Source organism: Squalius cephalus, assembly GCF_949319135.1.
Source record: "Squalius cephalus genome assembly, chromosome: 3".
Taxonomy (NCBI): Eukaryota; Metazoa; Chordata; class Actinopteri; order Cypriniformes; family Leuciscidae; genus Squalius; species Squalius cephalus.
The window spans coordinates 33,372,046-33,396,185 of NC_137124.1; the positions used below are offsets into that span (position 1 = coordinate 33,372,046).

General features: G+C 39.1%; 1 protein-coding gene across 2 annotated transcripts in view; it reads right to left on the minus strand.

Annotated features, from left to right (window-relative positions):
• LOC307155437 (neural-cadherin) overlaps positions 1-24,140 on the minus strand; it is a 314,766-nt gene that overhangs the window by 129,642 nt on the left and 160,984 nt on the right. For both annotated transcript variants that reach the window (XM_079866045.1, XM_079866044.1), the window contains 4 exons: positions 16,563-16,760; positions 14,441-14,666; positions 9,788-9,992; positions 6,361-6,472 (listed from right to left, as the gene is read on the minus strand). In XM_079866045.1, coding sequence (XP_079722171.1) covers positions 6,361-6,472; positions 9,788-9,992; positions 14,441-14,666; positions 16,563-16,760 — 741 coding nt within the window. The remainder of the gene's footprint in view (positions 1-6,360; positions 6,473-9,787; positions 9,993-14,440; positions 14,667-16,562; positions 16,761-24,140) is intronic.

Below are 24,140 nucleotides of genomic sequence, written 5' to 3' on the forward strand. Positions count from 1 at the left end.
TTCAATCGCACACAGTGCAGCAAGAATCACGGTTCACTGTTCGCGTGACGATGGTGGAGTATTCGTTGCCGCAACAGAGCGTAAGCGTCTGATAAATGTCTTATCTTGAAGAATGCGCGCTCAGCACCACTGCATCTTAGGCTACGTTTACACGTGGCCGGCTATTTTCATAAACGGACATTTCACCCTCTCCGTTTTCAAAAAATAACATCGTGCACACCTGTCAGTTTTCAGAAAAGTGTTTGTTTACACAAACCCGTGTATATATGCCATCAAGAGCATGCCAAAAACGTTAGCAATCAGAATCCTGAAAATAGCAACAACAGCAACGAATCACTTCCTCTTTCTGGTCGCATTTTTTATCGCAAGTGCAAATTCTGTCGCATACCGTGACGTTGGCTGCCTAACTGTGTGTTCACACCAAACACGAATAGCGCGTCAAATTCGCGTCTACCGCGTCTAGTTTGACGCTTGAACATCTTGAATACATTCGCGCGTCCAGAGCGAAATTGACGCGCGTAAAAAGCAAAAGTTTGAAGCGAAATTGACACGCGTCTGAGGCGAAATCGGCTTGTCTGTTTGCAAGGTGGCTAATGTTGATCGAGCATTCATCGAGCGAGTTACCGCATTGGAGCGAGGATCACCCTTCAGGACACCAACTACAGGCGCTCTATCCCAGCTGCAGAGCACCTGTCCATCTGTCTTCGGTTAGAAAATGTATATGAATTTTTAAATACAGTATATTAAATATTTAAAAACTATCAATGTTTTTCAAACTGTGGTACGGATACCACTGTTGGTGCTCTTTCTAGTGATACTCACTAGTATATACTCACTTTCTAGTGATACTCAGTTAACTGCTATATTGAAGATTATATTCTGCTATATTGCTATGCTCCATTTTGAATGAGTGACTCCGGGCGGGAGTTTATCCCGTCACTTTACCACGTGAAAGCAGCAAGCAGGCCCCTGATTGGTTAACGCGGCACGAACAGACACCAAAGTTTAGATTTTTCAACTCGGGCGTCAGACACCAATTCGTGTCAAAAGCGTGAATGCACAAAAAGCACCAAGTAAAATAATTTACACGTTACGTTACGTGTGTATCGCGCCAGACGCTCAATTTGCATCATTCGCGCGAATGAGGCGAATTCGCGTCCACCGCGTCGCGCTCGACACCTCATTCGTGCCGCAGGACCTCCAGACGCGCGTAAACGCGTCTTTACATTGACTTAACATTGAAATCACTCGCGCCAGACGTTCTATTCGCGTTTGGTGTGAACGCAGCATAAAACTCAGTTTTTCTCAGTTTACATGCAAACGTGCAAGTTTTACAAAATTTCCACTCTGGCCGTAGTTTTTAGAAGGAATCATTTTCAGAGGCAAATTCTCCGTTTGCGTGTAAACGAAGGGCACAAACGAAGGGAAATGTCTCCGTTTTTCAAAATAACCATGTGCATGTAAACGGGGCTTTATACACAGAGTACGCACGATCACGAATCCCAAAGTGAAAGTAAAACGTGAGCTCCCTGATGTGTGCAAATTAGGCTACATACAATAGTCTGTCTCCCAATAGCAAATCGATCTCTGGACTGTGTAGTCAGGCCAATCACATCGTGTATATCTCTGGACTGTGTAGTCAGGCCAATCACATCGTGTATAGAGACGGTAGGTGGGCTTAACATAATGATGACAGAGTTGTGAAGGTACCTGCTACTTGAAAACAAAGAATGGCTGCTGCTGCTGGCGAACAGCGGTCTTTCGAATCGGCTTTGGCATCGACTTTGGAGGACTTGGAGTTAAGCTTTTCTTTGCGAAAAGAACAAAGAACGGCACTGAAGTCATTCTTAAAAAAGGGAGATGTGTTCGTAGTTTTGCCAACAAGATACAGCAAAAGTTTAATCTATCAACTAGTTCTGCTGGTGGGAAAACGCTCTGGTTGGTTGTAGCGCTGTCCTATTGCGTGCAGAGGGAATTTGAAAGACAACCGTTTATCCCGCCCCTCGGATTGAGCCCTGCCAATAGTGAGTTGTCAGACCAAACATCTTGATGTGGGTCTGGCTTGCCAGGCTAAGAGAGTACTGTAACGTCTGAAGAAAGACAGACAAGGGAGGCTCCGTTTCTGAACTTTTAATCGGAACGCAAGAACAACTGTACACAAATGCACCAGCCTAACTCACTCACTCGTTTCTCTCTACCCGACCTTTTCCGAACTCACCACCGTAACCCTATAACTGCCGGTGCAAAATAAAACAGCAATTTCACAACAATTATAAAGAGTCTGTGTGCTACAGAACTGTATGTTTTTTACAGAACTTTATACTGTTTTTATTTCTAAGTTCAATTAGTGGAAAGGAGTTCAATTATGAGGTCACACAGACTCAGTAATGTGAAATCATACAGGAGAAAAGCCTGTCAGTTGAGTTTGTGGCAAAACCTTTTACAGTGCTTGCCTTGTATATTGTTGTCTTTCAATACATTTGATAATTCATACTCATTAGTAGATCTGAAATGACATTCACTAGAAGATTATTAGTTAAAACATTTCAAAATGCACCTGCAGAAAATGTTTCCAGTCATGAACTTTGTCATTGAGGATTTCTATATTTCTATTGTGCAAAAATCTCGTCTCGTCGCGTTCTTGTGAACCCAATCTCGTGTCTAAATGTTTATTTAAATGAATGATAACCGCATGATGAAATATTGAATAGATTTAAAGGGAACCTATTATGACCATTTTCACAAGATGTAAAATAAATTTCTGATGTCCCCAGAGTGTGTATGTGAAGTTTTAGCCCAAAATACCCAACAGATATTTTTTTTACAGCATGTTTAAATTGTCATTTTTTGGGGCTCAGAAAAACGCGCCGTTTTAGTGTGTATCCCTTTAAATGTAAATGAGCTGCTGCTGCCGGCCCAAAAGGCGGAGCCTCACGAGCTCGCGCTCAGAGCCAGGACAATCTCATCTGATGATATCAGAACTGAAACTCTCAGTTGCGGTGTTCATTTCGACTCGGAGTCGGGCAATAATGCCCACAGAGCCAGAGAATATATACTTTATGGAGATTGAACAGGTAAAGTTTAGCTTAATTATGGTTATAACTTATTTGTCATCTGCTTTTATCCACTATTAATACAAGCCTGCTGTAGCAGACCCTGTCCGAATGATGACCAAAATATACTGATGAGTTCAATTAAGTTTATTGTACATGACACAAAAGATGAAGCGTTAGTTTTACTCCAGAAAATCACTGTAAGAGCAGCTAAATAAACACAGTATAAGATGTGAGCATTTAAGTCTTATCCAAAACTCTCTCTCTCCCTTTCATTATCATCAACATACACAGCGAAGTACACAAAACACTCATTACAACTAACAATAAACAAATATATACACACCTCTTCAGTGGGTGTTTAATAAACTAGTAAACCTTATATCTGTGAAACGACTCCATGAGCTGTCATAAAGTGCGCGCTCTCACTTTCATTTCTGCCGTGGTCAGTAACGTTAGGCCTGTCGCTCCGGAGACTGTAAGCTGGACCACGAACAGTACAGATCCATCCTCGAGTAACAACGAGAGTAAATGAAGACTGCCATGTTCATTCTTACATCCAACAACAAAACACCTCAATCGCTTAGGAGACATTCTTGTCTACAGCTGCTCAAGCGTCGAAACAATGGAGGACTGTGTCCCACTCCCTCAGGGCGGGTCTATGCTCAAACTGCAGTGTCAATCAACAGTCGTGGGAGGGGCCTGTGCAATTATACGTCACATTGCATAGAATCTTAGAACAGCTCGTTGCTTATGATTTATTGAGATTGTAAAAAAACCACTGGGTGGATTTTTATCATTCTAGGGTGGTTTTGCTCACACACTGCCAACACACATTTATGTTCAAACACCATGTAAAAGTGAATTTTGCATAATAGGTGCCCTTTAACCCTCTGGGGTCGACAAAAGCGCCGGCGCGTTTTGCTGGATTTTCTTCACATAGTAGCACAATAAACTTAAATTTCTCCGTCATTTATGGTCATACAGAAAAAAGAAATATGAAAAAAGAATCTGTGATATTTCTACTTTTGTATTTGTCCACTTACAATCGAATCAAAACATTGTGCTTTTGTAAAATAAAGAAAATAAACAGGGTGTGCTTTCTGCCTCTCCGCCGCGGTGAACTTTTTTTTCTTGAGCACGTCTATAAACTGAAACAAAACTCAGCGAATACTTGTCACACATTTATGAGCCATATGCCTTTATAAACATTTAAGTGTGTACTTTTAAATGATCGGATTCAAACTGAAAACAAATATTCTGTTTAAGTAATTTGTATAAAACCAACAAGATTTCCAGCTTCTCACGCGCTTGCTAATTATTTTTAATTTGACCACGCCCACGCGCACAAAAGAGATTCATATGCAAATCTCCACATGGAACGCGCTTATTACCTCAAAAACAAAGCACCAAAAAAACTTCACAAGTCTCTGCTTTTCGGCGAGTTTGAAAGATGTGCCGTGAGCTTACATTGGATTTACCTCAGAAGAAGAAGAACGCGATGAAGACAAGAAAGATGTAAGGTAAGAAATTCTTAATTATTAGTTCATGTTATTGTTGCATAAACTTCACATTGCAGTTGAACTGTTGCTAGATATATGGTGAATATTATAATATTTGGACCCGTGTTTACTGTTACTGTGTTTGTGGATATCTGCTCAAACGTAGATATGTATAATATGGTAACCATAATGTTTCATATTTTGGAGCGAGCTCTGGTTTTGAATGTATCATATTTGGAGCGCGATCGCGTTTGAAAAGCAAAACGCACCAAACAAAGGCTTCATGTTTTTACTATTATCTCATTTCATATCATCATAACGAATGGAAACATTTGAAGTAACATAATAATCAATATATTTTTCTCTAGCGTAGTTGTTACTGAAATCTTTTGGAAGATTTATATGCTGCTATAGGTTATTGTTATTATTATTTTATGTAGCACTGTGCATAGCCTATGCTTACAAGGCACAACAAACCTGGTGTTCATTATATTATATATTGTTGGAAACATTTGTGTGTGTGTGTATTCTGTGAATTTTAAAAAGCAATTTTAACCAGAAAAATCTAAAATTTATTCCCAATAAATTTTAGAACTATATTCCTTATAGTTTCTCTTGATATCAGTATGTTCACTTTTTTTTTCTTTCAGGGACCAGATGCCACTGAGTCCTGCTGACTTCAACATTCACATGAGTCTCTGTATATGAACATGGTAAAGTGAAAATCAAACACCTTGGAAATGAAAGGTATGTACAATAATTTTAGGAATGGCACAAAGGTCTCTGTCTTTGGATCATTGTTTTGAATAGTGTGCTTTTTTGTCATTTGTTGTGTATATTTGGATTATGTTGTGTTGTAAATAAATCCAAACAATCAAAAAGCCATTATTTTTTAAATCTCCTCATTCTTTGTGCAAGGTTGCTCAGAATGACAGGGCCTGATAGCTCCTAAAATAGAGCCATTAGGGAGTGTCTTTGTCTTTCTCAGGTGTGAAAAGCTTACATATTAATGAGGTGATCACGCCCCTTCGCATAAAGCTTTCTTACACAAAACACGTCTTAGAAATTTTAAATCAATATATTGTCTTCTCTGAATGAGCAGTCAGGATGATTTTCACATAGTTTTGGAGCAAATATTCTAGGCTACGTGATACAATTTTCAAAAGTCTTGTGAAGAAATAATCAGTATGGGTTTCATGGCCTTATTTCAGTGAGAATTTTTTTTGTATTTTCACAAACCACGGATAAATGTCATTATCTCAAAACTACAAACTTTTACATACATGCTGCTGATATATTATTGTAGCAGAGTTTGTGCTGAATACAGTGTAATAAGACTTTAGCCATGAAAATGTCACAAGTAACAGAAATAAGCACAAATGTCAGAGCATGTCAGAACACCTCCAGGACCCAGAAAACACCCCAGACCCCAGAGGGTTAAAGGAGTTTTGGTAACTCTTTATTTTACAGTGCCCTTGTTGCACGTGTTACATGTAGTTACTAAAGTAATAACGATAAATTATGCATAATTACACGCAACTAACCCTAACCAAACCCTCATCCTAACCCTTACCCTATAATAAGTACAAGTAGTTAATTATTATTACTCTGTACTTAAATGTATAATTACACTGTAACACGGACACCTTAAAATAAAGTTTAACAGGATTTGTTTTAACAAAAGACAAAGGATGACTTAAATGATATCTGTGTAAAAATAAACACTGGCTACTATTCCAGTGTTGTTATACAACGACCTCTAGGTAACAGCTATGGTGCATTAATGTGCAGGTCCACAGACTTACCCTGCAGCAGCGACGTTGCGGTCGTGACTGTCTCAGGGACACCGTCTTTGCTATAAATGGACTGCAGGAACTCTGGAACACAGTCATTCTCGTCTGTGATGATCACTCGCACCTGTGAGGAACAAGTGAAAAGGAAGTCGGAAGGCACAAAAATAGAAAGGTGAGAAATGTTAACAAAACAATTGGGCAGATCAGAAGATCTTGATTTATGAATTACCATCAGGAAGAAAGTTAACACATCACTGTGTCCCCAGTGTTTCCAAGAGGCAAGAGGGCTGCTGTTTCAAAAACGCCTTGCCAAAAAAGCTCTTTTTAACAAGCATAAAAGGCCATATACTATCACTCTTTATAACCATCATTCTGTTTAATCTTGCCACTTTCTCACTGCAAATTATTTGGTGTCAAGAAGTTATGTTCATACATAAGCAAGCATCTGTGCCTGAAAATGCAGTTTTGAAGTAGTGAAGAATCAAAACGCAAAAGGACAAATGTCCTACAATATCACATGGGCATGCCATAGCTCTTTCTCAATTTGTTCCAAAAGCATCAGGGAAGCTGAAAGAGGCACCTAATGCCTCCCATAAGACTGAATTAAGCTGAAAGTTGTTGTCTGGAGGAGGAAAAACACTGTTTGAGTGCTTTTTCCCCTGACACTGTTGCTAAAGCTTCCTGGCAGTTGCTAAGTGACTCTAATGACCTATTCACTTCAATTTCAGAGTCTGGAAATAGACAGACCTAGTCAGAAATGGTCAAAATTGTGACAACAGTTCATAGTCTACAATGTTACTCATATATCTAACTCTAACAGAGACCATAACCCAAAAATCACATAAAATAAAATGCCTCCATAAAAGACTGAATCAAAAAGAACAAGACAGAAGGATCCCAGAGGGAAAGTTTTTGGATCTCAGTAACTGTCCAGACCCCTATTTTATAAAAGAGTAAAAGATAATGCTTAGTTTTTCCATTGTTGGTCAAACTAATGATAACCAAAGATGTTGTATCAGAAAAGAGACCTGATATGGCTGATGCAGGAAAGCAAGAAATCAGCATATCAGAATGATTTCTGTAGGATGTGTCACTGAAGACTGGAAAGTTCACCATCACAGGCATGAATTTCATATTAAAATAGAAAACAGTTCATCTCATTGTAATAATATTTCACAATATTACTGTTTTTACTGTATGATACAATAAATGCAGTCTTGGTGAGGAGAAGAAACTTATTTCAAAAACATGAAGAAATCTTACTGACCACACACTTTACATTATTTAAATTCAGATTGATTCACTAATGAATCAAACTGTCTAGTGAATGATTCATTGAAATAAACAGACTCAAAATAACAATTCACTCACATATAATATCACTATGGCATGCAAGCAAGTTTTATTCTACACAAATATTTTTAGGCAATATTTGTATAGCAGATATCATAAAACAAAATGTGGATGGATGGATGGATGGATGGATGGATGGATGGATGGATGGATGGATGGATGGATGGATGGATGGATGGATGGATGGATGGATGGATGGATGGATGGATGGATGGATGGATGGATGGATGGATGGATGGATCCCCATCTGCAGTTAAATAGATAGATAGATAGATAGATAGATAGATAGATAGATAGATAGATAGATAGATAGATAGATAGATAGATAGATAGATAGATAGATAGATAGATAGATAGATAGATAGATAGATAGATAGATAGATAGATAGATAGATAGATAGATAGATCCCCATCTGCAGTTAGACACACTGTGCCATGCACTGTTTTGTAACATTCCCAAGCTAATAGCTAATAGCTGGGATTTTGGCTGGCCTGCCTCAGGCCAGGACAGATGTATGGATCACTGAGCAGCCAAATCAAGTCGTGATGAGGCGAGACTACATCCTCCAGGGGAATAATATTGTATGAGGCATGAATGGGACTTCTGGGTATCTCTTTGATTTCAGCTAAATTGTTGCCCTTACATTTCCCACAGTGCCACAATCCTCTCCTTTATTTGTTTTATTTTTTTTCAGCCTAAGTGACCATAATCTCAATGGAAGGCATAAGTAATATGAATAGTATCATCAATGTGTCTTAATTAAAGGACAAATGGAAATTATGTTCACACTGAAATAAGTGCACTCTACTACTTCTGATGAGACCCTTTCTCTTTCTTTCTTTCTTTTTCTCTCTTTACATGCAATAATTCTACATAGACACAAATAGACCTCAACACTTTACGCACAAAACTCAACCACAGTGAAAATCATAATATAAATAAGTAAAATGATGGGTTCTTAACATCACCAAACAACAGCTAACATATATGATAAAAAAAAACTGCTAGAGCAACATAAATAAAGCCAGCAAGTAGTAAAACAAGATTATAACACACTAACCGCATAATTTATTCATGTTGCAATGCTCATGTTTGTTCAGACAACTCTATTTGGCTAGTTGGGACAACATTTATGGGAATTATGTTGGTCTTGCATGCATTTTTACAGAGATTCACAGTAATTCACATTTCACTAGTAGCTGTGACCCCACATTCAAAATAAAATTGTTCAACTGTCTATCAAGCTAGCAAGATTGCTAGCTATCTTTTAGAGCAAATACATTTTTTGCATAAATAAAAAATGACTGGATGGAGAGCTAAAAGCATACAAATCTCTGAAATCATGCACTTATATTTCTGTGGATGAGTGAATGACGTGAATCATTTACCTTCATACTATCGGTTATGATGAAGAATCAAAACAGTTATTATGGCATCTTTTTTTAATCATCGTTTCCCCATACATTTGTTTCACTGCTTTTTATTATTTTCATTTTTCATTATTGATTTCTTGTTGCTATACAACCACCTAGAGCAACCTATTGAGACTGTGAATGTGAAATAAATAAGATATTGAATAAAGGTTATATTTCTACTAACATTAAAAATCCCATATATTACCCATGAAATTTTATTCTGAAAGTAATAAAGTTAGTCTTGTGAACCAAGAGATAATGAATCATTTTGTAGTGAAGTCAAACTCTAAACAGTACTGGATTAACATCAGCAGCAAAGACAGACAACGTATAACACTATATAAAAATGACATTTTATATGAAAAAGAGAAATTACTTTGAATAAAAATGTTTCTTCTGCACCACCAGACAAGACTCCAGTTTGTTGTACTTTATTCTCTGGTTTGTTGTGTGACAAAATGTTATCATAGAGAGCACCATCTATCAAATATCTAATATACCTCAAATTTAAACATTAATTAAGCATCATAGTTACAAAACAACACATTAGAATAATCATTTTATGATTTAAAGAGAGTTGATTGTTTGGGCTCTGAGAAAATGGGCAGAGTGTGTAAAAATCTTAAAACTGGACCCTGTCCCAGTCTGACTGTGCACCTGCAGCACTCACCTCGGCAGCACTACTGAGACTGTCCTGGTTCTCACTGGCCCTCACCAGCAGCAGGTAGCGGTGCTGGTCGCTCTCATAGTCTATCGTACGGGTCAGACAGATCTCCCCAGTCTCTGGCTGGATGCTGAAAAGACTGCTGGGATTGATGAGCAGGCTGTAAGTTACTGGCTGTTTTTGGAAGGACACGGCTGGAGTGACTAGGAAGCTGGATGAAAAAAGACAAAGAGAGAGAGAGAGAGAGACAACCTGATTGAGTATAATCCTGATTATGATGTTCTATAAGTGAGCAAACAGCTGGAAAAGAAAGAAGAATGGGTTACCAAGGTAATGTTAGAAGTGCACCAAAGACTTTAGAGCTAATTTGGACATCTGTGCAATATAAGTTTCAATCAAACCAACTTCCAAGGTGAACGCAGCATATCTTCAACAACATTTAGCTATAATCACATAGAAAATGACTGCAGGTGTGGAGGATTGTTTGTTGAGGGAATAATGTAAAGGTAAATGGTACAGAAGTGATCAAGTGTAAAGGCAGAAAAAACAAGTTTTGTAAATTGTATATCAAAGCATCAAATAACACAGGTTTGTAAATGGACTGCATTTATATAGCGCTTTCACAGACCTATGGCTACCAAAGCGCTTTACATAGCCTCACATTCACCCATTCACTCACTCATTCATACACCGACGGCGGTGTCAGCCATGCAAGGCGCCATCCAGCTCGTCGGTTGCTCATGGACACCTCGACACTTGGTCAGGTGGAACCGGGGATTGAACCACCAACCTTTCGGTTTGTAGACAACCTACATGAACCACTGCCGCCCATAGGTATGTGCTGGTTATCAAACACAAAAGGGAGCAAAATAAAATGATACCTGAAGAAAGAAAGTGGAAATTGAAAGGTATTTCTCCTAATTTCCAATATCCGGATATCTCTCACTTTGAACAGTTTCCTCCTGATGCTAAACAAAAATCCTCTGTTTTTATTTTCATCGAAGGTGCATCTGCCTTACTGATCAATGTTATTAATTATCATTTTCTTTCTCGTTGTTTAATCACTGGGTCAAAACAAGACAAATGCTCAGACTTCAGGGGCCATGAAGACAAAACCGAGCAATTAAAGTGTATCATTTTAAGCATTATCAATGAAGGAAAAATCTCATGAATATTTACAAACATAGTTAGCAGTAAGAAATGATAATAGCTGATTGTAACTCTTAATGGTAATGAGAATTAATAAAAAACATTGATGAATCTAGCGGGATAATGTTAATTTCTCCATATACTAATACATTTTAATATACATTTCATGGGTTTGTATGTGTATTTTACATAAAATGTGGTTCAACCACATGTACTACTTTTGACAATGAAACATACATAGTTGTAATCGAAATTATTCAACCCTCATTGCAAATCATGTTTATTGGCAAAATGTACAGAATTTTATCAGTTTGCAATGAACAAATAAAACAAAAGTAATTGAAATAGCTCAACTCAACAAATGGTTCAAGTGGTTTCCCAAAATTCAACTGAAAATGCAACTTTTAATGACTTCCGCAGTCTCAAAATGATTCAACCCCCTGAATAGAATCCCTCACAACAGCACAAATCTACAAAACAGGTGTTGTCTCAAGCACACCCGATGCAACTAATCAAGCGCTTCATTAGTTGCACCAGGTGTGCTTGAGCTAGAACACATGAAACCATGGCCATAAATCATACAATATTTATTTTGTTTGCTGAGGAACACAAAATAAAGTTATCAATATGCTTATCATTTTTTTTATATATAAAATACAACAAAAACACAACAAAAAAATTATCATGAAAGTACTTCTTATTATTTGTGCGCTGAAATCCAAGCCTTCAGAATCTATACGACTTCTTTTGTGAGGAACAGACCCAAACTGAAGTTTTTTATTCAATAATCCTCAGTAGTAAGCATAGTCCCACACTCTTTACAAATTCAAAATGTGTTGCCTCAAGACATTACAACACAGGTTTTACATTACTGATATCAAATATCAATTTCCGCTCATTGACTCTCATCTGAAACTTCTTGACTTGCAAACGTCCTGTAGGGACCAACTCGTTATACATAAATCACTTAACAGTTCATGTTTGCTAACAATTTTGATTTACTTTTAATCCAAATAATGCATTTGTACTGAGTGACCCCCCTCTTCTCTCTCTCTCTTTCTCTCTCTCTCTCGTCAGTTAACGTTAGTAATGCATACCTCTTTACTTTCTTTTCCATTTACATATCCGAACGACCTACAAGCTTTCCACTGATGTCTGTGAAAAAGGGATTGACCTCGACAAGCTTTTGTGCCGCTGCGCGCTCGATCCACTGTGCGTTTTTCGCTTATCAGCTTGCGCACCACAGCTAAATAGGCGTTACTATATTTTGTTTAATATTTCACTAATTAGACACATTTACTTCATAGAGAGCCTTTTCTTTTATCCCAATTATACTTTCTGTTGTCAGTGATTCTTTGTCTGGAAACAAACACTGTACACATGCATTGTATCGGTATTGGTATCGGTGCATTCCTAAAAATATCTAATAGCCTATATAATATGGCATATTTTATATTAAAGTTTTTAATGTTGTTTATATGTCTAGGTGGTGTTTTTATTATGCTTTAAGACAAATCATGAGCAAAGTCATAAGTCAACACCATTGCTGAGTATGTTCTCCTTAAAACTGCAGTGAAAAAACATGGTTTGAAATCGCTGGTGTTTCTTACGTCACTAACTTCCTTGTAACCAATCCCGTCAATGTGCCAGTGGGCTTTAGCATATCATTAACTATGACCGCTCTGAAGCAGGGGAGTCTCAAGACAAGCCAAGTTATCCTGGTATATTTTTCTGTTGATATGAAAAATCGGGTACATTTAGCAATATAGCCGGTGAATTAGGCATATGATGTATATTACAATGTTATGATGAACTATATGCATTTCCACTGACATTCTGAGTTGTTCAAAGTGTTTCTAAGGAAGATTTTTAGAAGGCCGAAGGTCAGAGTCTGAGATGGCGAACGGGAACATGGTTTGTGTAACATTACCAACACATTATTAGCTGTTTGATAACAGTCAAGCAAAAAGCTAATCATATTATTTACCGTTATGCGTCCGACGTTGTAGAGAGTGATACATAAAACGCATTACCATTCTGATACATCAATTTGTAGACAACCATGTATGACTGAGTGGAGGCGGGGCTCATTCGCATAATGATGGTTTCTAAACTTATTCTAAATGGAGCAAGGGTGTTAGTTACATTCAAGCTATTTTTTTTTCCACTGTAAAAAGAGTTTAAATATGTGGGTTTTTTTTTTTTTTGGGTTATTAAAGATGAGTTTTAAGGGATACAATTACAGGGGGACTTTTAATATGTAACTCAGACCTTGAAGAAAGAAAGGATTCTCCTCAACATGCATCTCAAAAAAAAAAAAGAAAAAACTGTCTGTTAAATTATATCATTTATTTATGGGAGCTTTTCATCTTGATACATTCAGACCATAGAAAATAAAGGCACAATTATGATAATCACGTAGTCAAGCAGTCAAGATTGACATAAATGTATTTTTGTAATCCCAAAGAAGCTTAACGGCAGACAGGCAGATGAACAAAGGTAAATGTGAATTCCCTTTCAGGTATTGTGGTTATTACAACTCCATTCCCATTGGCAGAGTTTGTCTGTTGGCTTGGTCTGCCTCAGCTGTCTGGCAGAGATCAGAATGTTTGGCAATAAGATTAACGTCACCCCATTGTTGTGCCATGAGCAATACACTTATCCTAACATTAGTTAGTTAACCATATTTTTTGCATAGCTATGGATGAAGCCAACTATATTCAGTAAGACTTGGCTCCCATTGCCGAGCTAAGTTTAATGAAAGCAACAATATAGTGGAATCACAGGTGTGAATGAGGAAAATAATATACTGCAGAATGCAATGCATATTTAATGACATGCAGCTGCCATAAATGGATCCGGTAGGCACTTATTCCACATGGATTGGATTTTGGATAATTTTCTACAAGGCAATGCCTGATTTAATACATCTTTGTAGGGCAGAGCTAATCATGCTTCCCTGTAGCAGCATCAAGTAAGTCATTTCACAGTGACTCATCTAATATCAAAGGGCTACACAATTAACACTGACTGTACAAAGACAAAATAATTAAGGGTCTATTTGTCATCTATATGTGAGAGAAAGTTAATAAAAAATAAAATAAAAAAAAACATTAAACATTAATGTTTTTAACGTTAAACTTTTATCATATACATTACCTGGTTAACCTTTGGGGGCTGTCTATACGAGCAGAACAAAGTTCTGATGTTCATGCATCTTTAATGCATATCACAGTAAGCTGACATAGTCAAAGATCATTAGTTCATGAATTTTGCATAGTGTAGTACACGATGACTCACACAAGCTACGCTCCAGCGAGAAGCAGAGGGCGCGAGATGGCTGTAAGTGCAGTATGATCCTGTTTCTATTTGTTACCCTGATGGATAAGCAGTGTTCTCACAGCGTGGGAGATGCATTTAGGGCGTGCTAGAATTACACATGGAAATAAGATTTGCTGCATTTACGAGATTGGTTGTGGGGTTGTGTGTGTGTGTTATGGCTTTACTCACGGTTGTCCTTCTGGTGTGTTTTCTGGTATGGAAATTGTATAAGACACGTTGGTGAACTGAGGAGCTCTTGGACCTGCGATGACGGACACTACGGCGGGAGGACTGCGGCTGCCCTGGCGGTCGGCAGCCACCACTGTTAGAAGGTATTCTCTGTCTCTCTGCAGGGGGAGGCCTGTCGTCCGAACGTGACCGTTCTTCCTGTCCACCTCGAATCTCCCGTCACCTCCTGTTGTACAACAGAACGCATCAACCTCACAGACCTGAAAATGAGTTCTTAATGTAAATATGATGAGTACACGCATATTGTTGCTGTCGGGCGGAAACCTTGTATGTCAAAAACCGCTACTTTTCAGGATTTTTTTTTTTTTTTTTGTAAAAATTAAACACTGCTGTCAAAGTTCATATTGTGGCTTTATGCATATGCCAAAATCAAGCTCAAATGGAGATTTTTTGACCAGGGAATTTCAGACATAAATTATTTGTCTGTCATTAAAACAGCCGCATCTGAGGCAGTAAATGCATTGCACCATAGAGCCAGGGTGGAGTTAAGAGGTTTGACCAACAGTTTGAGGACACAAGTTACGAGGTTTAGTCGCAAGCTCTTTTTAATACCTTTCATTGGTTAGATATTTGCAAAACCTACAGACAGACGTAAAGGGTAACCAACAGTAATGATTTATAAAAAAATAAAAATGATGAAATATGAACATACAAAGTTTCTGCCTGACAGCAACAATATATCATGATGGTAACACTTTGAAATAAGGTTCAAGGTATCATCTAACAATGACAAATATAGAATTTATATCTAGGGCAGGGCTCCAGACTAACTTTTCCACTGGTGCTAAGTTGGTCATTTATAAACTTGATAGTCTTGAATGATTGTTTTAACATGGGATGTGTACAACATTCACATGTAAATGGTAAACACCAAAGAAAACCAAGAAACCCAACCAAGAAAACAGCTCTGATCATGTTGTTTCAGTCACTTTGACAAGACAGCAAACTACGGATAAACCCCCCCGGATAAATCAAACTCGTGTTTGATTTGGGCTGTGCTAGAGCCTATATAGGCTACCTGTCTGTGTATTACATGATAAACCAAAAGAAAGTTCATATATCATATTTTCTGGCTAGTTTACTTTAGTTTTTATAATACACAATACTTTCACCCAAACTGAAACAAGTTCAAATGGGTTAATCTTCTATAAATATTTTTGATTCTTCATTTTCTTTTCTGACATACTCCAGTTCTTGTTAAAACACACTAGACATGCTCATTCTGTGCATTTTGAGCACTTTTTGTGAGAACTCATATTTATTTTGTCCATCAAAAGTGTGCTTTCACTTTAATTGAGCTTGAGCAGCGCAGCAAAAACAGCACATAAACCTCAGAGCAGCAAAAACCTGACACTCCTGCTTGACACTCACGTGCTGCTCCTGCTCCCGGTGTGAATACATTCATTGGTCAACATGTACGCTGGAAAAAAAATACGCGCCGCTAACGCTTGGGGTGTGAAACGGCTGTGAAACTGCCGTAATGCAAGACATCGATGTACTCGCACAAATGCGACCACGTCAAATTGTAACTCGCACATTCTCAAAAAATGGTCGCATTTTGGTCTCAGTCTGGAGCCCTGATCTAGGGTAATGTTTATTTCTACATATACTACTATATTTTCAGTGTATCAACTTCTATAAATTAATTTCAATGTATTATGAGCAAATATGAATGAATAATAGTATATTTATAAATTAACAAACCTTGATTAATACATACAATAAAATAATGAATGTTGTTCATTGTTACTTGATGCATTATATAATGTTAATAAATTGAGCCTTACAGTATAATGTACACTTTTGTGAAAAACATGATACTTTTTTTCAGGATTCTGTGATGAACAAAGTATAAAACAACAGCATTTATTTGAAATAGAAACAAGGACTGTAACATTACAAATGTCTTTACTGTTACTTGATCAATTCTATATGCATCCTATTCAGCAAGGATACATATAGAATTGATCAAGTAACAGTAGTTAATAAAAGGTAGTTAATAAAAGTTAATTATACGCATGAATTTACTGTATTAAGGAGGCAGATAGGAAAATCTGCTTACCATCAGACAGGAAATATTCCACCTCTCCATTGACGCCCTCATCACCATCTCTGGCTTGAAGCTTGTAGACTAGTGAGTTTGGTGGGGCACTAGCAGAGACCACACTCAGGTAGGGGAAAGGGACCATTGTCCATTCTGGGGCATTGTCATTGACATCCATCACCGTCAAATCCACTCTCACTGTATACCAGTCTGAACCTGTAAATCAGATATTCAATTAGCAACTGTTTTGAGAAATGTCTGTAATCATAAATGTAATAAATCAAAAAAAAAAAAAAAAAAAAAAAAAAAAAACAGAACGCAAAGGACAAATAAACAAGCTATTTTGAAATAGCTGGAGAGGTTCATTTTAATTGGCCGTTTTGTTTGGTATTTTCAGTTTGTGACACAGGACAAAAATAGCCCATTGGCCCTGCACGACTGTGTCATGATATGGGTTTCTTCACAGCACGTCCTCAGAGCAGTTTCATAAACTTAGGTTCAAGTTTTGATGTTTATTTTCCACAAAAAATAGTGAGCTGAAAATGCAGAGAAACATTTACATGCAAGTTGGAGAGAATGGCAGATACTAATGAGTGGAGTGTTTTCCTCATGGCGGCGCTTGCTACGTTTAGCTGCTGCGTCGCCTCATTAAACATTCCCTTCCTTATCACAATCATCGCCTTGCAAAGCGACAGAACTGAAAACAGTTTCAGCACACATTTATGGACGACACGGTATCATCATGGAAATGCATGAACGAAAATGCTAAAGGACAAAAAGAAAGAAAAACGTGTCAGCCATAAAGCAGAAACAACCCGCCGGTGTCTTCTCTTCTTTGTGTTACTTTTCAGACTTGTTAAATCGCCCCTTCAAACGCATCTCCCCATTTCCATTTATTGTGTTTTTTTTCCCTCTTTCTCAAAAAATTCTCTCACCTCTCTCACTTTTTTCCCTGGGAGAGGTATAAATAGAGGGCTGTCTGTTAGAAGATGTGGAGTGACAGAGTCACGGGCTCTTTGATTCCCCAGGTGATTGGCCCTTTCATTGCCTGTGACAGCACACCTGCTGCCTTACACTTTGCTGGGTAGACAGAGAAGAGCAACAGAAAAAGAGAGAAAGGCCGAGTGACACAAGTGGGAGTTAGTAGGGGAGGCTTAGAAAAAGATTAACTTAAGCTCCAGGTTTGGATCAATATAAAATGATAATTAATAATAGATTAATAGATAGAGGAGGTGGGCAAGTGAGAGCCATATTAAGATCGATATATATATGAAAAGAGAGAGAGAGAGTGTAAGCGAGTGAGTGAGTGAGTGAGTGAGTGAGTATGTGTGTGTGTGTGTGTGTGTGTGTGTGTGTGTGTGTGTGTGTGTGTGTGTGTGTGTGTGTGTGTGTGTGTGTGTGTGTGTGTGTAAAAAGAGAAAGTAAATCTCTCTCAGGTGTATCAGGAGTTTCTCTCAGCTAATCCAAGCTCACAACAGACTATAAGGTCACTATTTTGTGTATACAGATCACGCTGCAAATAACAAAACATGTTGTTGACTCAACCACATCCAGAGCATGCATTTAAACTTATGCACAGGGCATTACCTACAAGGACACAATAGCCATTAGATGATTCTTGCCACTGAAATGGCAAAAAGAGACAAACATCTGACACTTTTGCTTGTAAAGGGAACTATGGCCGCAATCTCAAAGTGTATCACACTAACAGCAAGTTAGTTATCAAGATATAGTTATTTTTGTTATAAATTCAACCTCAAAATATTCCTCAACCTCATAATACATAATATCCACAACCACAAAAAAAGACTTCCAACAGTGTAAAATATATATTATTACATTAAGGGGCCTTTTATACCTTAAACTAGATGTACAAAATATGACCGCCGCTCAGGCCTGCACTGGCTTTCCACAAAAATAAATGACGTGGAGCAATTTGGCTGTATTGCGTGTTTATGTATATAAGTTGTATATTTTAAAAGACTGTCTGGAGTATTCCTGTGGATCATGGATAATTTAGAGTTTTGTAATTATTTGCCATTACTATTTAAGTTTTATATCAAAAGTCATTAGTTTAGACACTTAACATCCATAATGTGAAAACGTCACATCCATAACAGTGGTTTTCCCTACATAATGTATTACAAAAATGAGTTTCAAAAACACACTTATTGTGTTCAAGCCATAGACTGTAAAAAATAGGTTCAAGCAAGTCTTTTTCATGCTACATCGGCAGTTTGTTTAATAATTCACAGAGTTTGTAGGACACTTGTAAAGTGTGTGTATTTCATGTTATGTCCATAACGCTGATGATATGTATTCATAGTGTGTGTCTGTGTGTGTGTGTGTGTGCGTGTATGTATGCGTGCGTACATGTGTGTGCGCGTGTGTTTGTTTGTGTGTGTGTGTCTGTGCATGTGGATTTGTATGTGTGTGTGTCTGTGCGTGTGGATGTCAGTGTCTGTGCATGCTTGCGTTTGTTTGTATTCCTGCATGTGTGTGTGTGACAGTATCATCCTAAACCACTAACCCTTCGCTCAACACCACCATCTACAGGCCGATGAGTGTACAGTCACTAAATGTGCACATAAATTAATTTATTTTATACCCCCCCATGTATGAAATTCTACAAAACTTAGCATACCCCCAGATGATGTCAAGTTAATCATACACATGAAATATGGTGCAGTTCTGAACATCTCAACTGAAGATAGGGGCGATTAAAGCAGAATAATATTGCATTTAAATTTTTTATGGGAGGGGCGCAAATCACAAATGAGTGATTATGGGCTAGGTTGATGTGGGCCCTTAAGATCAACATACCATAAAAATGTCTTCATCCTCGGTGCCACGGTTCAGGTAGTTATTTAGGAAAAACTGCATTTTTTGGGTTTGGGGGGGCCCAGCGCGGGGGGGGGGGAGTGGCCCCCGGGGACCAAACGAAATTTTTCCGTAAAAGACTAGTGGGGCTACATGCCCACCAAATTTCATGTTCCCCGGTGTTTCGGTGTCCCTGGTATCGTTGACGAAAAATTCAGATGACGAAAAAAAAAAAAAAAAAAAAAAAAAAAACTTTGACAATCGATTATGGGCTAGGTTGATGTGGGCCCTTAAGACCAACATACCATAAAAATTTCTTCATCCTCGGTGCCACGGTTCAGGTAGTTATTTAGGAAAAACTGCATTTTTTGGGTTTGGGGGGGCCCAGCGCGGGGGGGGGGAGTGGCCCCCGGGGACCAAACGAAATTTTTCCGTAAAATCTATAGTGGGGCTACATGCCCACCAAATTTCATGTTCCCCAGTGTTTCGGTGTCCCTGGTATCGTTGACAAAAAATTCACGGGGGGCCCAGCGCGGGGGGGGGGGGGGGGGGGATGGGAGTGGCCCCCGGGGACCAAACAAAATTTTTCCGTAAAAGTCTAGTAGACCAACATACCATAAAAATGTCTTCATCCTCGGTGCCATGGTTCAGGTAGTTATTTAGGAAAAACTGCATTTTTTGGGTTTGGGGGGGCCCAGCGCGGGGGGGGGGGGGGGGGGGGGGAGTGGCCCCCGGGGACCAAACGAAATTTTTCCGTAAAAGTCTAGTAGACCAACATACCATAAAAAATTCTTCATCCTCGGTGCCACGGTTCAGGTAGTTATTTAGGAAAAACTGCATTTTTTGGGTTTGGGGGGGCCCAGCGCGGGGGAGGGAGTGGCCCCCGGGGACCAAACGAAATTTTTCCGTAAAAGTCTAGTGGGGCTACAAGCCCACCAAATTTCATGTTCCCCGGTGTTTCGGTGTCCCTGGTATCGTTGACCATAAATTCACGGGGGGCCCAGCGCGGGGGGGTGGGGGACGGGGGGGTGGGGAGTGGCCCCCGGGGACCAAACGAAATTTTTCCGTAAAATCTATAGTGGGGCTACATGCCCACCAAATTTCATGTTCCCCCGGTGTTTCGGTGTCCCTGGTATCGTTGACGAAAAATTCACGGGGGGCCCAGCGCCTCCGGGGACCAAACACACCCCGGGAGTGGCCCCCGGGGACCAAACTAAATTTTTCTGTAAAAGTCTAGTAGACCAACATACCATAAAAAATTCTTCATCCTCGGTGCCACGGTTCAGGTAGTTATTTAGGAAAAACTGCATTTTTTGGGGTTTGGGGGGGCCCAGCGCGGGGGGGGGAGTGGCCCCCGGGGACCAAATGAAATTTTTCCGCATAAGTCTAGTGGGGCTACATGCCCACCAAATTTCATTTTCCACGGTGTTTCGGTGTCCCTGGTATCGTTGACGAAAAATTCACGGGGGCCCCAGCGCGGGGGGGGAAGTGGCCCCCGGGGACCAAACGAAATTTTTCCGTAAAAGTCTAGTAGACCAACATACCATAAAAATTTCTTCATCCTCGGTGCCACGGTTCAGGTAGTTATTTAGGAAAAACTGCATTTTTTGGGGTTTGGGGGGGCCCAGCGCGGGGGGGGGAGTGGCCCCCGGGGACCAAACGAAATTTTTCCTTAGAAGTCTAGTGGGGCTACATGCCCACCAAATTTCATGTTCCCCGGTGCTTCGGTGTCCCTGGTATCGTTGACGAAAAATTTACGGGGGCCCCAGCGCGGGGGGGGGGGGGGGGGGATAAGTGGCCCCCGGGGACCAAACGAAATTTTTCCGTAAAAGTCTATTAGACCAACATACCATAAAAATTTCTTCATCCTCGGTGCCACGGTTCAGGTAGTTATTTAGGAAAAACTGCATTTTTTGGGGTTTGGGGGGGCCCAGCTCGGGGGGGGAGTGGCCCCCGGGGACCAAACGAAATTTTTCCTTAGAAGTCTAGTGGGGCTACATGCCCACCAAATTTCATGTTCCCCGGTGCTTCGGTGTCCCTGGTATCGTTGACGAAAAATTTACGGGGGCCCCAGCGCGGGGGGGGGGAAGTGGCCCCCGGGGACCAAACGAAATTTTTCCGTAAAAGTCTATTAGACCAACATACCATAAAAATTTCTTCATCCTCGGTGCCACGGTTCAGGTAGTTATTTAGGAAAAACTGCATTTTTTTGGGTTTGGGGGGGCCCAGCTCGGGGGGGGAGTGGCCCCCGGGGACCAAACGAAATTTTTCCTTAGAAGTCTAGTGGGGCTACATGCCCACCAAATTTCATGTTCCCCGGTGCTTCTGTGTCCCTGGTATCGTTGACGAAAAATTTACGGGGGCCCCAGCGCGGGGGGGGAAGTGGCCCCCGGGGACCAAACGAAATTTTTCCGTAAAAGTCTATTAGACCAACATACCATAAAAATTTCTTCATCCTCGGTGCCACGGTTCAGGTAGTTATTTAGGAAAAACTGAATTTTTTTGGGTTTGGGGGGGCCCAGCGCGGGGGGGGAGTGGCCCCCGGGGACCAAACGAAATTTTTCCTTAGAAGTCTAGTGGGGCTACATGCCCACCAAATTTCATGTTCCCCGGTGCTTCTGTGTCCCTGGTATCGTTGACGAAAAATTCAGTAAGGTGACGGAAAAAAAAAAAAAAAAACTTTGACAATCCCTATATGACCGCTTTCGCTAGCTACGCTAGCGGCGGTCATAATTAACCTTACATTTAGTTTAAATGTTGGTCTAACTCAATGTCTTAAGGTTGATTCAGAGATGGCAAATTGTTTTTACTTGAACTAAAACTTAATTACAATATTACTGAATGAGGCAGTGTTTAAAAATAAAAAGTGTTTAATAAAAAAAGATTTTTTTGTTGGCTTTTATGGTGAATTCTTGTGATATTCCTCATGTTTAAATGTATTTGGATAAAAGCATCTTCCAAATGAATAAATGTAAATGTAGCATGAAAACAATGTCTATTTCACAATATTGTAGTGACACAAATATGACAACGTGGGTGGAGCAGCACTTGACAAAACAAAACATAATATTATTCATAACAAATGAATACATCTGTGCAGTAAAAAATAAATAAATTATATATATATATATATATATATATATATATATATATATATATATATATATATATATAATTTATTTATTTTTTACTGCACAGATGTATTCATTTGTTATGAATAATCTTATGTTTTGTTTTGTCAAGTGTATATATATTAGTGGTGGGCATAGATTGATTTTTTTAATCTAGATTAATCTCATTGTAATCTTGGAATTAATCTAGATTAATCTAGATTAAAATGGCTCATTTGAATTCTGCCGAAGACATTCAGAATATGTGTGCTACCCAAATAATGACTAAAGGGCATGTGTTTCTTAAATACAAAGTAACATTTAAAATAACTTGTATGCCAATTCATGAACTTTGTAGTCTTTGTAGACCATACCTGCATGGCTCCAGCAGTTTCTCAATCCACTGAGCGAGGAGATTAGTTAGCTTGGCTGATGATAGAGCTGTGCTGACGGGTTTGCCTCGGATGCTTAGCTAAGAGATGCTTTGCGTTTAGGTGGTACTTGAGACTGGAAGAACTCCTACAGTAAACTAATTCCGCATTGCACAAGGTGCAAACAACCTTAGTCTTGTTGAGGTTTCCATTGGGAAGTTTCTAGGGGTGTAACGGTTCACAAAATTCACTGTTCGGTTCGATACAGCAAAAAGAAAGAAATGCCAGAGATTTTTTATTTATTTATTAAAACTAACATAATAAAGTGTGATTTTTTTTTTTACTTTGAGCAATGATGGAGCTATAATTGACTCTTCTTATGAGCATATAAAACAAAACAGCTCCTTGGAAAAAAATGAAATGTAGCCTAATATTGTAGTAGTTATAAACAAAGGTCTTTAGTTCAGATTAACATTTGAGGGCAGCAATTTTATTCATAATGTCAAAATAAAACCGACGTAATGTTACTTGAAAGCATTATAGCCTACTATTCCTGCCAAACTTCCATGGTTGCAGTTAGTGTTACTACAGTAAATCCATGGTGAATGTTGCTGATCTGTGGACACTGGATAGTTCATTCATGGCACAATGTTTCTTCCTGGTTTCCACGCACTGTTTGATCCGTTAATAACGGAGAAATGTGAATGTTTCTCACTAGATCTCGCAGCGATGTTATTACTTCTATGGCGAATTCAAATGCTTTCTTTACTGGATCTCTTATTAGTGCTGTGTAGTAACAGTGTCGCTTGATCAAGATCGGCTCGCGCTGCACTGGTCCAAACTGATAAACGGTCCTTCAACCACACAATAATGAGCAGTTTCGTTCCGCTTACATTACGTTTGCCATTTGATGTTGGGCAATGTTGTGGTCGTGCCAGCGTCTTACATTATGAGTGCGCTTGCCTCGCGCAACGCACCATTTGAAATAACGAAATTTTGGTCGGCAGGAAAAATGGTCCAACGAACCGTTCGGTTTGAAAATGCGCACCGAACCGAATTCTGCTAGCTATACATCCGCGCTAAAATATCAAGGTGAAAGTCACCATAGCTTGCTTGCATAGTACAGACCCAGCTCCCAACCCAACTTTGAGAATAGATTAACGGCGATATTTTTTTATCGTCCGATAAGAGTCTCACGTTAACGCAGCACGTTAACGCCGATAACGGCCCACCACTAATATATATAGGCCTATATATATATATATATATATATATATATTAGGGCTGTCAAAGTT